Source organism: Dasypus novemcinctus, chromosome 4, assembly GCF_030445035.2.
Source record: "Dasypus novemcinctus isolate mDasNov1 chromosome 4, mDasNov1.1.hap2, whole genome shotgun sequence".
Taxonomy (NCBI): domain Eukaryota; kingdom Metazoa; phylum Chordata; class Mammalia; order Cingulata; family Dasypodidae; genus Dasypus; species Dasypus novemcinctus.
The window spans coordinates 168,163,143-168,181,293 of NC_080676.1; the positions used below are offsets into that span (position 1 = coordinate 168,163,143).

At 53.4% G+C, this 18,151-nt stretch overlaps 2 protein-coding genes across 5 annotated transcripts in view; one reads left to right on the forward strand and one right to left on the reverse strand.

The window, feature by feature from the left end:
- Positions 1-10,376, reverse strand: part of MCM3AP (minichromosome maintenance complex component 3 associated protein) — a 48,061-nt gene extending 37,685 nt beyond the window's left edge. The window contains exons 1-5 of one of the 2 annotated variants that reach the window (XR_009185668.2): positions 10,258-10,363; positions 7,890-9,222; positions 7,428-7,651; positions 4,334-4,412; positions 3,501-3,645 (exon numbers count right to left, since the gene is read on the reverse strand). Coding sequence is in view for 1 of the 2 variants with exons in the window: in XM_058296379.1 (XP_058152362.1) it covers positions 3,501-3,645; positions 4,334-4,412; positions 7,428-7,651; positions 7,890-9,114 (1,673 nt within the window). In the remaining variant the exon portion in view is untranslated. Of the gene's footprint in view, positions 1-3,500; positions 3,646-4,333; positions 4,413-7,427; positions 7,652-7,889; positions 9,223-10,257 lie in introns of both variants that reach the window. The other variant, XM_058296379.1, reaches the window with a different exon arrangement.
- Positions 10,377-10,407: 31 nt separating this feature from the next.
- On the forward strand, positions 10,408-15,920 carry YBEY (ybeY metalloendoribonuclease). 3 transcript variants are annotated; one of them, XM_071215002.1, is made up of 5 exons: positions 10,408-10,479; positions 11,800-12,030; positions 13,532-13,660; positions 15,068-15,136; positions 15,574-15,920. In XM_071215002.1, the coding sequence occupies exons 2-5, from the start codon at positions 11,821-11,823 to the stop codon at positions 15,658-15,660; spliced, it is 495 nt and encodes a 164-aa protein (XP_071071103.1). In that variant the 5' UTR covers positions 10,408-10,479; positions 11,800-11,820; the 3' UTR covers positions 15,661-15,920. The 3 variants fall into 3 exon arrangements, with proteins under 3 accessions (XP_071071103.1, XP_004483666.1, XP_058152363.1); XM_058296380.2 differs by having other exon boundaries at positions 10,425-10,509; XM_004483609.5 differs by lacking the exon at positions 15,068-15,136.
- Positions 15,921-18,151: the final 2,231 nt, after the last annotated feature.

Below are 18,151 nucleotides of genomic sequence, written 5' to 3' on the forward strand. Positions count from 1 at the left end.
AAGGAAAAAAGAATGAGGAAAAGTGAACAGAGCCTGAAGACGCTGCAGGACACACCATCAAGGGTACCAGTATATGCACTGTGGGAGTCTCAGAAAGAGAAGAAAAAAAGGGGCAGAGAGAAAATTCAAAAAATAACGGCTGAAAACTTGCCAAATTTAATGAAAGACATGAATATACACATCCAAGACGTTCCACGAACTCCAAACAGGAGTAACCCAAATTCATGCACTTATAATCAGACTGCCAAATGCCAAAACCAGAGAATTCTGAAGTTCCCAAAAGAGAAGCAATGTGTCACACACTAGGGACCCTCAATAAGACTAAGAACCGACTTCTCATCAGAAACCATGGAGGCCGGAAGGCGGTGGAATGACATAAAGTGCCTAAAACAAAACTGCCAACCAAGACTTCTGTACCCGGCAAAACTGTCTTTCAAAAACGAGAGAGAGATGAAGACATTCCCAGATAAACAAAAGCTAAGGGAGTATGTCACCGCTAGACCAGTCCTACAAGAGATGCTAAAGGGAATTACATAGGTTGAAAGGAAAGGATACTAGACAATAAACTGAAGCCACATGAAGAAATACAGACCTCTAGTAAAGACAATGACATGGGTAAATATAAATGCCAGTGCTGTTGTAGTTTTGGTTTCTAACTCTACTTCCTACAGGATCTAAAGGCAAATACATAACATGGAACGATAAAACAGTGGTTTGGGACTCATACTGTATAAAACACTAAATTTGTCATCAATTACATAAAGATGGGGGAACAAAGGGATATAGGAACATAGAGTGTATATACCACTGAATTTTAAGTGGCATCAAAGCAAGTAAGATTGTTACAGACTTAGGATGTTAAATTTAAACCTCAAGGTGGTAATAACCCCCCAAAAAAAAAAATAAGTCCCCCCCCAAAATATTGGAGGGTATGCAAGTTCATAGAAACAGAAATCAGAGTACAGGCTGGCAGGGGCGGGGGGATGGGCTCATGCCCGGTGGGTGGGTTTGTCTGGGGAGGTGAGGTCCTCGTGAGGAAGCGCAGGGAGGGTGCTACAACGCAGGAACGTGATTAGTGCCCGCGGAGAGTGTGCATGCCAGTGGCTGAGATGGGAGAGTTTATGCTGCACACATGGTCCCACAATTTAAAAAAAAGGAAAAAACAGACAACGAGCAAAAAACAATGAGCAGAAAAGCAAATACAACAAGCAAACAGACGGGGAACCATCTCAGAAGATAAAGAAAAAAAAGGAAAGAGCAACTAGACAATGACAAATGGAATAAGTGATACTGGATGGGATCTAATAAGGAAGGAGAAAAGGCTCAAAAGAACGTTATTGGGACATATGAAAAAATTGGAATATACATAAGATTTACATCAATGTTAAATTTCTTGAACTTGATAACTGCACTCAAGGCAGTTAAATAAGCGATGATTCTTGTTCATAGAAAATGAATGTGGCAGTATTAAGTGCTCAAAAGCATGACAGATACAACCTACACTCAACTGTAGAGAAAGTAGATTAATAAATGGATAGATAGAAAGATGGATGGACAGACTTATGGATGGATAAATAGAATAATACATCAAATGTGGTAAAACGTTAAAATTGGTGGATCTATGGTGGCAGACTTGGCCCAGTGGTTAGGGCGTCCGTCTGCCACATGGGAGGTCCGTGTGGAGCTGGCCCATGACCAGTGCTGATGCGCGCAAGGAGTGCCGTGCCACACAGGGGTCTCCCCCGCGTAGAGGAGCCCCACATGCAAGGAGTGCGCCCCGTAAGGAGAGCCGCCCAGCACAAAAGAAAGTGCAGCCTGCCCAGGAATAGCACCGCCCACATGGAGAACTGACACAACAAGATGACGCAACAAAAAGAAACACAGATTCCCATGCTGCTGACAACAACAGAAGCTGACAAAGAGGAGGCAGCAAATAGATACAGAGAACAGACAACTGGGGTGGGGGGGAGGGGAGAGAAATAAATAAATAAATAAATCTTTAAAAAAAAAATTGGTGGATCTAGGTGTCTGTGGGGATGATAAGGGTATGATAGATAAATTCCATATAAGGTTTTTATTATTTTTGTAATTGTCCTGTACATTTAAAAGTATTTCAAAATAAAAAGTTAAAAATTTTTTGATGAATCAAAGATGGAAATTAAGAAAACAAAAATTCAGAAATCAAGAAATGAAAGGGAAATACCTGAACGTTTGTTAAAACCCCCAGAACTGCAACTGCACAACACAGAAAATGAAATCTAATGTAAAATATGTACTTTAGGTAATAATAATATATTAGCATTGGTTCATTAATTAAGAAATGGACCATATTAATGCAAAATGTTAATAATGGAAAGGTGTTTAAGGGAAGGTAATATATGGAAACTCCATTGTTTCTGTGCAATTGTAAACCTAAAACTGTTCTAGAGAAGTGGATGCGGCTCAGGCGATTGAGCTCCCGCCTACTACTTGGAAGGTCTGTGGTTCGGTTCCTGGTGCTTCCTAAAGAAGACAGCGAGCTGGTGCAATGGGGAGGCATGGCAAGTCAACACAACAAGATGACGCAACAAGAGATACAGAAGAAAAAACATAGTGAGAGACACAACAAAGCAGTGAGCAGAGGTTCCCAGTGCCTCCTAAAGAAGATGAGCAAGACAGTGAGCGGATAGGAAGACAAGTGCGGCAAGACGACGCAACGAGAGAAACAAAGGAAAAAACATAGTGAGAGACACAACAAAAGCAGGGAGCGGAGGTGGCTCAAGCAATTAGGCACCTCCCTCCCACATTGGAGGTCCGGGGCTCAGTTCCTGGTGCTTCCTAAAGGAACAAGGAAGATGAACAGATACAGCAAGTGGAAACAAAGAGGGGGTAGGGAGAAAGAAATAAAAATAAATCTTTTTTGTCCGATCTAGGTATGTTTTTTTAAAAAAGACAATAAAAAAGGGAAAAAAAGATTTGGGAGGTACCTGAATGAATAAAATTTTAAATTTTTTAACTTTAAAAAAATAAAACTGTTCTAAAAGATAGTCTATTCTGGGGGGAAAAAAAAGCAAAAAAAAAAAAAAAACCACACAGGGAAATCAGCACTTCATCACCTGATGTCAGAAAACTCAGGTGCACGATCTTCAGCCCCGGGGCCTCAGCTCCACCTGAGCTGGCCTTCCGGAGCCGCCCTCACACCCTGCGCAAGTCCACAGGGCCGCGCTGCTGCCTTTCGTTCCTGCCACCCCCTGCCCCTGGGTTGGCTGAAGGAAGGATTCACAAGGAACCAAGCACAGCTGTTTCGGCATGGCCTGCCCCATCAACGACCCAAGGCAACACTCCTCACCTTCTCACGCCCAGGTGACCCCTCGGCCCCACCTCAGGTCTCGGCCTTACTGCACATCACTCTTCAGACTTGAGTGCCCACCAGGTCCCCCCATTCACTGACACCAGCGGTCAAGGACCCACATGCCAAGCAAAATCCAGAGCTTCTGATCATCGGGAGGCAGTGGCCCTACCTCTTGATCAGGAGGCCGCCGGCTGCAGGCCTCACCGAGGACTTGCCGAGAGGAGCGTGCTGGAAGGGTGATTCTTCCAGGCTCTGGTTCGCTTCACTGTCACCTGGCTTCTTCTCCTTGAGGGAAAAGGGTTTCTTGTTGGGACCTGAAGACACAATGTCAAACAGAGTTTATGGTATTACAGGTCACCAGAGTGAGATGTGTTCATTTTCTTTTCGAGAAAGTAATTTTCTTAAAATTGTGGAGGTTACAAAAGCCAAGAAAGCACCTATAAGCAGCAAGGATCTGCTCTGAGCTGGCCTCACCCCCAGGCACGAGTGAAGAACTCAAATTCTAAAGGTCAAAGGGGGAAGTGGATGTGGCTCAACCGACAGAGCATCTGCCTACCACTTGGGAGGTCCAGGGTTCAAACCCAGGGCCTCCTGACCCGTTTGATGAGCTGACCCACACGCAGTGCTGATGCACACAAGGAGTGCCGTGCCACGCAGGGGTGTCCCTGCGTAAGGGAGCCCCACGTGCAAGGAGTGCACTCCGTAAGGAGAGCCGCCCCGTGTGAAAAAAGCACATCCTGCCCAGGAGTGGCGCCGCACACACACAGAGCTGATGCAGCAAGATGACACAACAAAATGAGACACAGATTCTGGATGCTGCTGACAAGAATACAAGCGGACACAGAAGAACACACAGCGAATGGACACAGACAGCAGACAACTTGCAGGGGTGGGGGAGAGAAATAAAAAATAAATCTTTAAAAAATAATAAAATAAAATAAAGGTCAAAGGGCCTCACACACAGAGCAGTAGAGACTGTAGAAAGAAAAGCTGAAAACTCACTTATTTTCTTCTTGTGCCAAAAGATAACCATGTCTTTATGCAATCCTTTTCCCTTCTTCCTAGCCAAGGCTGCAGATGCCTGGAAAATAGCCCACAACCACAAGATGTTAGGACAGCAAACAAAACAAGACCGAAAACTCAGGTGCACAAACAGCACAGACCCCTGAAGAACGAAGGTAACAGCGTCCACCACACAGCAAGGAGAAGCCTCGGCCGTCCTCCTCCAGGGGTGCACACATCGCCCCTCCCTGTTGCATGAGCAGCACCTGCTCTTCTCCTTTAAGTGCACTCCCTGACTGTGGTAACTCTCATCCTCTGATGACAAACAGAAATGGATAGCTCTCCAAGTCACAGGAAGTCAAACGGAAGTTGCAGAATGATGCACATGGGATACTTTATCAGGAAACACACACACAATCAACCACATGCTCATATGTCTAGACTATGCTTATGAAAACATCTAGAAAGATACCCCACCACAATAGTAATCATAGTTGCCCGCCTAACAGGAGATACAGTGTCATCAGGGGAGCTTTAGCTGTACCTGCACCAATGAATTTCTTACAATGACAATGCATTTATGTATTAGCTGTGTGTTTAAAAAAAAAAAAAAAAAAAAGGTTCAACTACAAACTACAATAAGCACAAATGCCAAAAAAAAATCAACTTAAAAAAGAGAGATTAGGGAAACAGACTTTGGCCCAGTGGTTAGGGCGTCCGTCTACCATATGGGAGGTCCTCGGTTCAAACCCCGGGCCTCCTCGACCCGTGTGGAGCTGGCCATGCGCAGTGCTGATGCGCGCAAGGAGTGCCCTGCCACGCAGGGGTGTCCCCCGCGTAGGGGAGCCCCACGCGCAAGGAGTGCGCCCGTGAGGAGAGCCGCCCAGCGTGAAAAGAAAGAGCAGCCTGCCCAGGAATGGCGCCGCCCACACTTCCTGTGCCGCTGACTACAACAGAAGCGGACAAAGAAACAAGACGCAACAAATAGACACCAAGAACAGACAACCAGGGGAGGGGGAGAAATTAAATAAATAAATAAATCTTTAAAAAAAAAAAAAAAAGGAGAGATTATACTCATTGCCAAGTACTAAAATGTCCCACAAGGAATAAACATTAAGGCAGGCAAAAGCGGCGGACTTGGCCCAGTGGTTAGGGCGTCCGTCTTCCACATTGGAGGTCCACAGTTCAAACCCCAGGCCTCCTTGACCCGTGTGGAGCTGGCCCACGTGCAGTGCTGATGCACGCAAGGAGTGCTGTCCCCTGCATAGGGGAGCCCCACACGCAAGGAATGCACCCGGTAAGGAGAGCGGCCCAGCGCGAAAGAAAGTGCAGCCTGCCCAGGAATGGCGGCACCCACAAGGAGAGCTGACACAAGACAAGCAACAAGAAAAGAGACACAGATTCCCGTGCCGCTGACAACAGAAGCGGACAAAGAAACAAGACGCAGCAAATAGACACCGAGAACAGACAACTGGGGTGGGGGGAAGGGGAGAGAAATAAATAAATCTAGGAAAAAAAAAAAAGGCAGGCAAAAAGCAGAATGACAATGAAAGCCCAAAAACTGCACCAGGTACCGGTGTGTGTGTGGGTAGGAGAGTATATATGAGTTAGTGGTACTGAAATCACTGCTTCGTGTATGTGAGAAAAAGTATGTGATGCACAAGCCTCAAGCCATGCAATGAAACAAACTGCACGTACATTAAACATGGGGTGGGAATGGTATACAAATGCTAAGAGAAAACAGAACCAATAGCTTACATACTGAGGAAAAAAATGCTTTTCTCAGTCTAAAATACAGAAACCTCAAGGGAAAACACTGACATATTTTAAAAACAGAAAACAAACAATATCTTCATAGGATAAAAAAAGTCATAATAAAAAATAAAGGGCCAATATACCAAACTGGAAAACTATTTCCAGCCAATACTACGGATTCTAGTACGGTGTATATTTTCCGGACATTTGCATAAGCACATTAACAAGCACATGAGCGGGAGCTGGTTTGCATCTGTGGGTTTTGTGATAAAATCTATGCCATGTGCATCGTTCTGCTGCTTCCTTTTTAGCCTAAGGATGACTTGAGATTACTGTTTCTGCATGCATAATCAGATGATGAGAATCACATCAAATTAAGAAATACCTAATTTTCTTTTAGAAAGAAACTTAAAAATCACCAGAAAAAAATAATTACAAAAACCTAAAAAAGTGCATAATTTTGGTGGGGAAATTTCGCTGTTAGAGATTTAAACAAAGGATATAAACCAATTGGAAATTCACACACAAAAATGTCCCAAACTAGGAAACTGACCAAGTAAGTAAATAGGATAGAAAGCCCTGTAGCATTTTACCATCACATTCTAACGCTGAGTGTACGTTGATTTCAGAAAATACCAAAAACAGATTGCTTCATGAGTATATTCAGCATGATATCACTTGGAGAAAAACAACATGAATATGCATTTGGACAGTAACCAAAAAGGTCATAATCAGTATTTCAGAGGGTAGGATTACGGGTGACTTTTGTGGCGACGTCCTCCCCTGAATTCACAGGGCCTCTCTGAATTTTCTTCCCTACATTAACAGGCAATGCCTTGATCATAAAAAAAGTTATGAAACCCTGCATTCTACTGTAGAAGTTCCTAAAGAACTAATTTTCACCATAAGTATACTCAGAAAAGAAGGACATAGAAAACACCGAACGTGCACAGTCCATGTGCGAGGGCACCCGGGCATTCCCACTCAGACGGAGACACAGGCCCACCTGCTAAGAGCAGTCCCCTCTGGGGACAGGGATTACCAGGGGATTTCATTTCTGCTGTAATATCTGAATGTTTGCTATGACTAAATAAAAACAAAAACAAAACCAGAAAACTCAAGTTCAAAAAAGTGCCCACTGGGCACGGAGCCGTTCCCACTGCATTTCTGACCAATTTGACTTCCTGTGAATCGCTCAAGAACACCGTGTTCAGTAAGTCCTTAAATACATAGTGCTGTCCCAGCCTTCCCAAGAATAAGATACTGAGATGCTTATGCTACCTTCAAGCAAGAGACAGTTCAAAGCTAGGGCAAGAGATGGCACACTGGGCGTACGCACGTGATCAAAAAAATGCACGATCGCGAGATTCTTGCTGCGCCTTGTACAGACGCGCTGCACTTTAGCAATCTTGCCGAAGTGGCTCTCCAGAGTGGTTCGGTCGTTGAGATGGTCAGGGATGTTCTTACACTGGATCGCTGTGACTTCAGAGGGGGACAGGCCCCCAAGACTCTCTGTGCTCTCGCTTCTCTTACTCTGACGGGCAGGGGCTCCCCTTAGAGAATCTGGAGAATCAGAAAACCAGCACAGAAACGTATCAGAAGGAACGCTTTCAACCAACTTGGGGCACCAACTGGGTAAGAGCAAAGTAAACTTTCACAGATGGTGACCTGCTCCCAACTTCTGACAAGTTCAAGATCCTTAATGTTAGAGAGGATTTATCAGAAAAATCAAGATGTGGCCCAGGGACACTTATTGAGAAACTGTCAGCAGCACATTCTGTTTCACATTCTTAGAGCTCACCTTCTTTTTTATTTCTGTTTTCAGTTTCTTCCTCTTTATTCACACACGGAAGCCCAAAAGCTGCCAAGGAAGACGGCCCTCCTCCAGGCACGGCCACATGGTCGTGCTCCCCGGAGTCAACGCTGCTCGTGTCCTTCTTGGAGTCCTTGTTGCCCAGGCGACCTACTTCTTTGTTGCTCTTCAAAACATCCTGTAAGGTCCGATCAAACAAGGTGCCTCCACGGGGTCGGTTCAGGCGCACCGGCCGCTTATCTGGAGGATGGTCGCCCCGGGAGAAGGGGTCAGTGTCCTCTGCCACCTCGTGGTCATGTCTCCTCGGTGAGCGATCCTGGTCCTCCTTCCTTTTCAGCCCTTTCATGAGGCCAGAAAGTGGCTCCATCTGGGAAGCGGCTTCTTCGCAGCCTTGTCGAACTCCCGCCTTGCTAACTGGGAAGGCTTCCCCCAGAGACCCTGAAGATGCGCCAGCAAAGCTGGTGAAACTGCTACTCGAACCTCCGAAGAGTGACCTGGGGCCTCTCTTCTCCTCCTCCACATTTTGGTTTGACAAAGCAGGGGTAAAGGCGGATGAGGAATTATTACTATTAACTGGTTTTGAAAAGGTGAGATTTGAATTGGTACCCGAGCTACTTATCATTGGAGGAAAAGAAAAAGGAACCAGTCCCCCAGATCCACTACTAATTGGGTGGGGAAATGTGAAAAATCCGGAATTAATTTGACTTTGAGTTTTCTCTGGCTCGGGTTCAGCCCCAAATATTGGTCTGAAAACTGCATTTTCCAAAGGTTTAAAGCTGAATTCTGCTTTCCCAAAACCAGAGGATGCAATTTCTCCAGCTTCTGTTCCAAAATTACAGGTACTTGGAAAACCTCCAAGGGTGGTGGGTGATTTAAAACTAAATCCTGTATTTCCAGGCACAGATGAACTTGAAGGCCCAGAAGTAGCCACAAAGGTTGGAGTGTGTTCCAGTCCAGAAAAAAGTCCAATGTTTGATGTCTGGGGGAATCCTAATGTTTGCGCTGAAGTAGGAGGACTTACTCCAGAAGATGCTGGAAAGCTAGATCCCTGTGAAAATCCTGAGCTTCTCCCAGATAATGTATTATTTTGTCCAAAAAGAGAAGGCTGACCAAATGGAAATGACGGCTTGGCCTGAAATGACCCTAAGGAACTACTGGAAGATGCTGGAAAAGTGTTAGATGGTTGTCCACTGAAAGGATTAGTTGGGTTCATCTTCTGATCCAATTATTGGAAGCTCATAAATACCATATGTACAAAAGCAGTCGTCTCTTCTTTATACAACTATTGAACCAGGGAGCTCACCTTCATCTTCACAATAATCTGAAAGACAAAAATTCAGATCACGCCTACATTTGGCTATTAGACTGGGGGAAAAAAAGTGTTTGTGTATGTTTAAATCAGCAGTCATACTCTAAGGATAATTACTCAAAAGGCAGGCAAAAGAATGGAGCTAAGTATTCTTATTTTTCGAGAGCCGGCAGGTTCTTTTGGAGCGCAGATGTAACTGGCACAAATAAAAATGCTTTTATTATAGAGATTTAAAATGTGATCCTTTAAGATTAAAACAATTCAGAATCATTTTTAACGAGTTGGTAAACTTATGAAAAACCTCAAACGGCAACAACAGAGTGAACTGCATCACACCTGTCAATTTAAGGGGTTCCTCCGACTCCTCCCCAACCCCAAAGCCAAAGCGCCGCAACGTAACACTGTTAAGACCTCGGCGATTCAATGTTACCTCCCCTCTACTTCTCCCCCAAGCGACAGAGCACTAAGCACTTCCCCAGGCAAGACACTCCGGGTTTTCCCGCCCCCGCGACCACCCCAGTCGCGGGCGCGCAGGAGGGCGCTCCCCGCCAGGCGCCGTCGTCCCCGCGGCACACCCCGAAGCGCGCCGGGCGGCGAGGAGGCCGCGCCCCGCCCCCCGCCCCGCGGCCCCCCGGCCCCGCGCCCCGCGGCCCCCCGGCCCCGCGCCCCGCGGCCCCCCGGCCCCGCGCCCCGCGGCCCCCCGGCCCCGCGCCCCGCGGCCCCCCGGCCCCGCGCCCCGCGCCCCGCCCCCCGCCCCGCGCCCCCCGCCCCGCGGCCCCCGCCCCGCGCCCCGCGCCCCCCGCCGCCCCGCGGCCCCCGCCCCGCGCCCCGCGGCCCCGCGGCCCCGCGCCCCCCGCCCCGCGGCCCCGCGCCCCCCGCCCCGCGCCCCGCCCCCCGCCCCGCGCCCCCCGCCCCGCGCCCCGCGCCCCGCGCCCCCCGCCGCCCCGCGCCCCGCGCCCCGCGCCCCCCGCCGGGCTCGCCCCCGGACCCCGCGGGCCACGGGGCAGGGGGAGGGGGAGGCCGAGGGGACGGGGCGCGGGCACTCACCGTCAGCCGCGAGGGCAGGCCCCCGGCCCCGACCCGGCCCCGCGCAGGCTGGGACCTCCCGGCGCGGCGGGCAGACGCGGCGCAGCACGACTTCCGGCCCCGCCCCGCGCCGACGGCTCGGCTTCCGCTCCCGGGCGCGGCGGGGGCGGGACTTCCGGAGGGCGGGGCCCGGGCTCGCGCGCCCCCCTCCCGGCCCGGCCGCGGCTCCTCCCCGGGCCCCCGGTACGTGCGCGAGCGCGGGCTCGTCCCCGGGTGAGGCCCGGACGCGCGCGGGGGGCTGCGCAGGCCCCTCCCGGCCTGGTGCCCGCCCCCTCCACCCTCCCCTGCCCGCCCCTCCACCCCAGCCCGCCCCCTCCTCCCCACCCTCCCCTGCCCACCCCCTCCACCCCCCACCTCGCCCCCTCCCTCCCAGCCCGCCCCCTCCACCTTCCCCTGCCTGCCCCTCCACCCCAGCCCGCCCCCTCCTCCCCACCCTCCCCTGCCCACCCCCTCCACCCCAGCCCGCCCCCTCCCCACCCTCCCCTGCCCGCCCCCTCCACCCCCCCACCTCGCCCCCTCCACCCTCCCCTGCCCGCCCCTCCACCCCAGCCCGCCCCCTCCCCACCCTCCCCTGCCTGTCCCTCCACCCCCCCACCTCGCCCCCTCCCTCCCAGCCCGCCCCCTCCCCCCTCCCCTGCCCACCCCCTCCACCCCAGCCCGCCCTCCCCACCCTCCCCAGCCCACCCCCTCCACCCCAGCCCGCCCTCCCCACCCTCCCCAGCCCACCCCCTCCACCCCAGCCCGCCCTCCCCACCCTCCCCTGCCCGCCCCTCCACCCCCCACCTCGCCCCCTCCCTCCCAGCCCGCCCCCTCCCCACCCTCCCCTGCCCGCCCCTCCACCCCCCCCACCTCGCCCCCTCCACCCCAGCCCGCCCCCTCCCCCCTCCCCTGCCCACCCCCTCCACCCCAGCCCGCCCTCCCCACCCTCCCCTGCCCGCCCCTCCACCCCCTACCTCGCCCCCTCCCTCCCAGCCCGCCCCCTCCCGGCCTGGTGCCCGCCCCCTCCACCCCCCCACCTCGCCCCCTCCACCCCAGCCCGCCCCCTCCTCCCCACCCTCCCCTGCCCGCCCCCTCCACCCCAGCCCGCCCTCCCCACCCTCCCCTGCCCGCCCCTCCACCCCCCACCTCGCCCCCTCCCTCCCAGCCTGCCCCCTCCCCACCCTCCCCTGCCCGCCCCTCCACCCCAGCCCGCCCCCTCCTCCCCACCCTCCCCTGCCCGCCCCCTCCACCCCACCCCTCCACCCCACCCCTCCATCCCCCCCCCAGGCTCACCCCGCCTCACCCCTCACCCACCTGAATTTCCTCAGGGGTGCTGCGGGTTCTGGCATGCCTGCCTTCCTGGCTTCTCTTCACGTCTCTTAGCTTTCTTAGGATACAATGTAAATCCCAGTACATTTTCAATGAATCCCACTGAGTAAAGTGATCTGATTTGTGTGTGGTCACTGAATCGTAATTCATCTTCTTTAAAATTTTAACCAGTTTCCTTTCCAAACATATTTCAAGTGCCCAGGTGTTCTTAGCACGATGAGTTTGGTGCTTAGAAACCTGCAGCGAGTCATCCCCATCAAGCGAGCTCTACTTCGCAAGAAGATCGAAACCGTAAGGAGTATTTTAGGAGTGCAGAACTTTGATGTGGGAATCATCTGTGTTGACAACAAGGATATCCAGCGCATTAATAGAACCTACAGAGAGAAAAACATCCCAACCGATGTGCTTTCTTTTCCATTTCATGAGGTAAAAAATACTTTCCTCTTCTCCTCTAACCTACATTCCAGACTAATTAGCACCTAAGCCTGAATGATATTTTGTTTTTGTTTAACACTTTTAGTTGTTTTTATTGGTGTAATCTTATTTTTTTTATTTATTTCCTCCCCCCCCCCCCCCCCCCCAGTTATCTGCTCTGTGTCTATTCTCTGTGCGTTCAGGTCCACATGTATTCTTGTCAGTGGCAACGGGAATCTGTTTCTTTTTGTTGCGTCACCTTGTTGTGTCAGCTCTCCATGTGTGCGGCACCACTCCTGGGCAGGCTGCGCTTTTTTCACGCTGGGCGGTTCTTACGGGGCGCACTCCTTGCGCGTGGGACTCCCCTACGCAGGGACACCCCTGCGTGGCAGGGCACTCCTTGCGCGCATCAGCACTGCGCATGGCCAGCTCCACACGGGTCAAGGAGGCCCGGGGTTTGAACCGCGAACCTCCCATGTGGTAGGCAGGAGCTCTTATCAGTTGAGCTATATCTGCTTCCCAATATTTTGTTTAAAAAACGTTAAACTTAGGAACATTTAATATTACAGATGTAATTTTTAGTTTTGAGTGGGAGAGCAGAGAGAAACAGTAAGATCATCTCCCACTGATCAACACCAGCCTTCCAGACACAGCGGTTCAGTGGGTAAGGAGAAGAGAAGGTGGCTGGCTCCACCGTCTTTCCCCCTTGATGCTCTCAGTGTCTAAAATTGCCTCTGCATTTGTAATTGTGAGTCGATAGCAAGTGTGAGTGGATTGGAAAATTAAAATAGCACAGAAAACAGGAAAGACGGGTGAATTTCTTCAACAAATATGATGTGCTGGCCCTCAGTTAAAATCTCCGTTACTTAAACGACTTACTTCAGGGCCTTGTGCCTGGTTAGGAGCAGCTCAAATTGGAGCAAGCCTTTTTTCTCTTTTGGAAGGCAATTTGGGATTATATTTTAAGAGCATTTTGTATATGTTTACTCTTTAATTAATCAGTGTCACACTTAAGGGGAAGAAAACAAAAGCAGGAAGAAGATAAACACGTAACCGTGTTCACCTCTCGCTTTCCCTAACAGGAAGGCACAGTGGAGACCCCCTGAGTGTTCCGCCATAGGGGACGGTCTTAGTGTGGCTTCTGGGTGGAATGAAGTGGTCTTGAGACAAGACTGCGGGGAAATGTGAAAGATGGTTTGTTTAGGGCAGAATACCAATCATTGGAAAGAACAGAAATGTAAAATTGTATGATGTGATGTTTTAACTCTGTAGAAGTTATAAATCCATGCGATTTGCATTGGGAAGGATAAAGAAATGGAAAGTAATGCACCTGAGGCGATGGAGACGTCTGGAGCCGCTGTGGTCACTGTGTGGCCCCTGGGAGCCCCTCGGGCGCACGCTGTGCCCCTCCACCCCTCTGCCCTAGGAAGGGCTTACCCTCAGCCGCTGCCCGACGGGGTTCCCAGTTGATGGCACTCATATATTCTCAAAGTCTGTATTTCCTCAATTTCAGAATCTGAGAGCAGGTGAAATTCCCCAGCCGGATTTTCCAGATGACTATAATTTGGGAGACATTTTCCTAGGAGTGGAGTTTATCTTCCAGCAGTGTAAAGAAGACGAAGGTTACTACGATGTCCTCGCGGTGAGTGTCCCCGCCCCTCCCACCTGTGCTGCACCGGTGTCTCATCCACAGACAGACCAGGCACCGGGGAGAGCACAGGCAGCAGGCGGCAGTGCAGCGCCCCAGCCGGCACCTTCCCTGAGAGCAGGGGGGCCACACCCCAGCCGCAGCGAGGGGGCGGAGGTGGGAGAGGACTAAACAGCCTGTGAGGGGGAACATGGAGGCCCCGGAGCAGCCTTGTCCAGGGGTCAGCAGGCGGCGGCAGCTAACCCAGACGGGCGTGGGGGCTCCTCACCGAGGTCCCCAGAGGAGAGGGGGCTCCAGCCCCCAGGGCCGTCCAGGCCTGTCTCCCCAGTTAGATGCAAACCAGGAAAAGGTATTCCGAAAACCCTGTGTGTAACTGAATCCTATTTTAAGGTCCGTGGGAATTCAACAGAGCCTTCCTCGGGCCACGCCCTGGACTTTCCTTAGGGGAACCCAGTGCTCCTGTGCCCACGGGACTGGAAGCTCCCCGGGAGCCCCAGTGCGAGGCCAGGGCCAGGGCCTGTGCCTTCCTGCTCTGTGTTCCGGAGCCCCGGCAAGCCTGCACCCACCCTGGCAACGCGGGCCCAGCGTGCCGGGCGCAGGGCGGGGCAGCCCCCGGGGCAGGACACGTTTGCCGGCACCTGCTGCTTCCCTCTGGCCACAGAGGCCTGCCCCGGCCTTCCTGCTCAGGCTGGCAGCCTCTGCCCCAGGTGGACAGCTACCACACCTGTGCCCTGCCCGGGACCCTCGCCCCTCGCCAGGGTGAACCCGCTGCCCTGCCCCTCCTGTCTGCACACAGACACCTTCCAGCAGCCCCCGGGCCTCCCGCTCCTTCTGCCCCTGGTGCCCACACCCTGCTCCCTGACGACACCCTCCCCAGCCCCCTCCCCAGCCGCCCTCACCCTCGGGGCTGCCTCTTCCCCAGCCTCCTTCTGGCACTCCTCTTGCCCGACCTGCCCAGACGAGCAGGAGTCCCTCCATGCTCAGGGGACCACAGGGGCACAGCTGCTGCTCCCCCCCGCTCAGGGAGGTTCTGTCTTTGCACCCAGGGACAAGACCCCTTCCACCTGCCCCCTCGCCTCACCACCTCCGGCCCCTTCCCAAGTCATCACCTTCCCCAGAAGAGGGGTCCTGGCCGCCTGCCCACTGGTGGTCCCTGCAGCAGATGTAGGGCCAGGCGCCTGCCAGGACATTGCTCCTTGTCCCCACGGGGATGAGCCAGGCTGGTGGCCGCTGCCTCCTCAACCCTGGCGGGGGTCCCGAGTGGCCCTCTCGTTGCTGACACGACTGCTGGGGCGCCTGCCTGCTGCCGTCCCCCCAGGCCATGCGTGGTTGTTCCTTCTGGGACTGCTTCTGGGTGGATCATTGCCCGAGGCGGCTTTGTTTTCTCGATTATTTCCACAGGTGACTGCCACCCACGGGCTCTGCCACCTGCTGGGGTACACACATGGCACAGAGGCAGAGTGGCAACAGGTAGACTCCACGCACTCCTGATCTGCTTGGGGGAGGGACAGCCACAGGTGTGCACAGGGTGCCCCAGTCCATTTTCCAAGCCACCCTGACGTCCTAAAGGGAAACTGAAAGTCTAAAGTTGGAAAAAACATAAGGAATTTTATAAATAAGGTTCATAAGTGTTTGTTTTAAAGTCTGGGCTCCCCAGATGCGGTTAGCTGGTCATTCACACAGCACTGCTGGCAAGCTGGGGGCAGAGAACGGAAAGCCACAGTGTTGCTCACCTGCTCCATTTGCTCATCAAGCAGCTTTTTTGGGCTCCCACTGCCAGATGCAGGCAGGCCTGAGCAGATCTGCCAGAGGGAGGGCTGGGGTCGCTGCCAGCCTTGGGGCTCGACCCCGCCTCAGGGTGTCCCAGCCTTGCGAGCTGCCACGGTGGTTCTCTTTCTTTCCTCCAGATGTATCAGAAGGAGAGGCAGGTGCTGGAGGAGCTCGGCCGGCGCACAGGAACCAGGCTCCAGCCCCTGAGCAGCGGCCTCTTCTGACCCGCGCGGGCCCCGGACGCAGGTGCTAGGGGCCCAGGCCAGCGAGCGGGGGCCAGGGGCTCCTTGAACCATGGACTCGGCTGTTGGCTGCCGTCCTCTGGGCCTGTGGAGACTCCAGCCGCATTGGGGTTACCCTCCAAGAGTGAAAACTATTTTCTTAGAACTACAAGAAGGAAAAATTCGTTCCTTTGTGTATAATGTAGCAGTTTTGTTTTGTTTCAGTATTATTGCAAATAAAGTAACTCCTAAACCCTGTAGAATTGAGGCTCTTCCCTGAGGTTCCTTGGCCTTTCAGATCTCCAGGAGTATTACAAAATATTTGCTTCTCTCTCGCCACTTTAATATTTGTTTTTTAGGGATTTTTAATTTATTCATCCCCCTGCCACTTGCTTGCTGTCTGCTCTGTGTCCCTTCGCTGTGCGTTCTTCTGTGTCTGCTTGTCTCCCTTTGTTGCATCATCTTGCTGCACCAGCTCTCCTGGGCATGGGCCTTCAGCTCTCTGCGGTGTGCGGGCGAGCCTGCCTTCACCAGGAGGCCCCAGGTCCCGAACTCAGGGCCTCCCATAAGGTAGACGGGAGCCCAATCGGTTGAGCCACAGCCGCTTCTCCCCTTTAATGTTAAAGAAGATAAACAGCTGCCTGCATGGGCGTTGCTGGGAGCCACCCTTGGAGACAGCGTTTCAGAAGACAAGGTGCCTGCACTGGGCCACATTCAGCCAGCAGACGTCCCAGAGGAGCAGAGACGTGTCACGCTGGCCACCCTGCCTCCATGCACAGGGAGAGGCCCTCCCAGACAGGACACTGTGACGTCGACAGCCATCGTGACCACCCCTGGAAAGTCCTCCAGCCCTTTATGGGCTGTGACAGGGCTGCTGAGCCACCCCAGCTTCCCCGTTTGAGGGCTCCCTGCTCCCGCAGTTTCCCTTCCAATGAACCCACAGCCCTGATGGCATTGGGTTGTGCTGGTAGTTCTGTTTCTTTTGATGGTAGCTTCAGGAGAAATAAAACGCACAGCATGGGGCTGGCTCCTTCCTGGGGGGGGGCTTCCTGCAGACAAGGGGTCGTGTGTGCTCTGGGGGATCCCTACCTGCTCCACCGCGTCCTGCCCTCGGGAGCGGAGCCTGGGTCCTTCGTGTGCCCAGCAGCTGAGCGCAGCCTGGCCTGCTCCCGTGGGATCCTGGGTGGCCCGAGGCCCCTGGGGGGGGCACGTCCTGCTCAGGCTCCCCTGGCTGCTGCATGGGTGCCCCCAGGCCGTGAGTCCCCTAGGGGCCAGCAGGGCCAGCGGCAAGCCCTGGAGAGGGCCGGCGGGGCAGTGGTAGCCACACACGGGGTCTGGACCCTGGGTCAGCCTCTGTCCGGGGGCCACCCCCACAGGCTCATGGCAGAGCACGGCCCCCAGCCGGCCTCGGCCTGCTCTGGCATCCGCACAATGTCCAGCCGCGTCCTCCAGGTGCAGCGGAACAGCTGGCCCGGCCAGAGCGCCTTGGTCCCGTGTGGAACAGCCAGGTGGGCAAATCCTGGCCTTGACCCACAGACCTCCACTGCTGCCTGGAGCTGGCAGAGCCTCTGGGGGCGGGGTCCAGGGGAGGGTGCAGCAGGCAGCCCTGGTCCCCGTGGAGAGGTGTCCAAGGCACACCCCACACCTGCAGACAAACGTGACCCAAGGGGCTCGGCCACCCAGGGGTGCTGTGGTTGAACCTGGGTGACGGCTCTGTTACTGGATTTTGTCTAGGTTCTTGACTGTGCTGCAGAAGTGAATTTCAAGAGCACGTTGGGTGAGTCAGGCCAGTAACTCATTCAGGTAGGGAGGGCGAGAAATGGGAGAAAATAACAGAGCAGGGGTCCCAGGTTAAGAGGAAGGGGCTGAAAATTAGCCAGGCGGGCTGACTTACAGGCTACAATTCCCCGTTATAGATTATAAATGCCCAGGTTTTACTTGTGTGGTCACAAGGCAGAGGAAAAACAGCAAGAGCAGTGCACAGAGGCCAGGACAGGGGTCCACAAGTGAGAGAGTGCACATTCAGGCCTCATGCCTGCATTTTGAACTGTTAGTAACTCTACCGATTTGCTAACAGCCTATGTGGGAAAGAGTTAAGTTTAATTTTCACAAAACAGAAGCCGGAGCCAGCTCTGCCCTTCTAGGAGGGAGGGAAGGGGTTCTAGCAGGTTTAGTGCACCAGGCCAAAAAGTGACGCCAAAGCAAGGAGGGCCAATGGTGAGTGCTGGGGGCGGGGCCAAAGCAAGGAGGGCCAATGGTGAGAAGTGGGGGTGGGGCCAAAGCAAGGAGGGCCAATGGTGAGAAGTGGGGGCAGGGCCAAGGTGAGGAGGGCCAATGGTGAGAAGTGGGGGTGGGGGCCAGAGCAAGGAGGGCCAATGGTGAGAGGTGGGGTGGGGCCAAGGTGAGGAGGGCCAATGGTGAGGAGTGGGGGTGGGGCCAAAGCAAGGCGGGCCAATGGTGAGAGGTGGGGGTGGGGCCAATGGTGAGAGGGGGG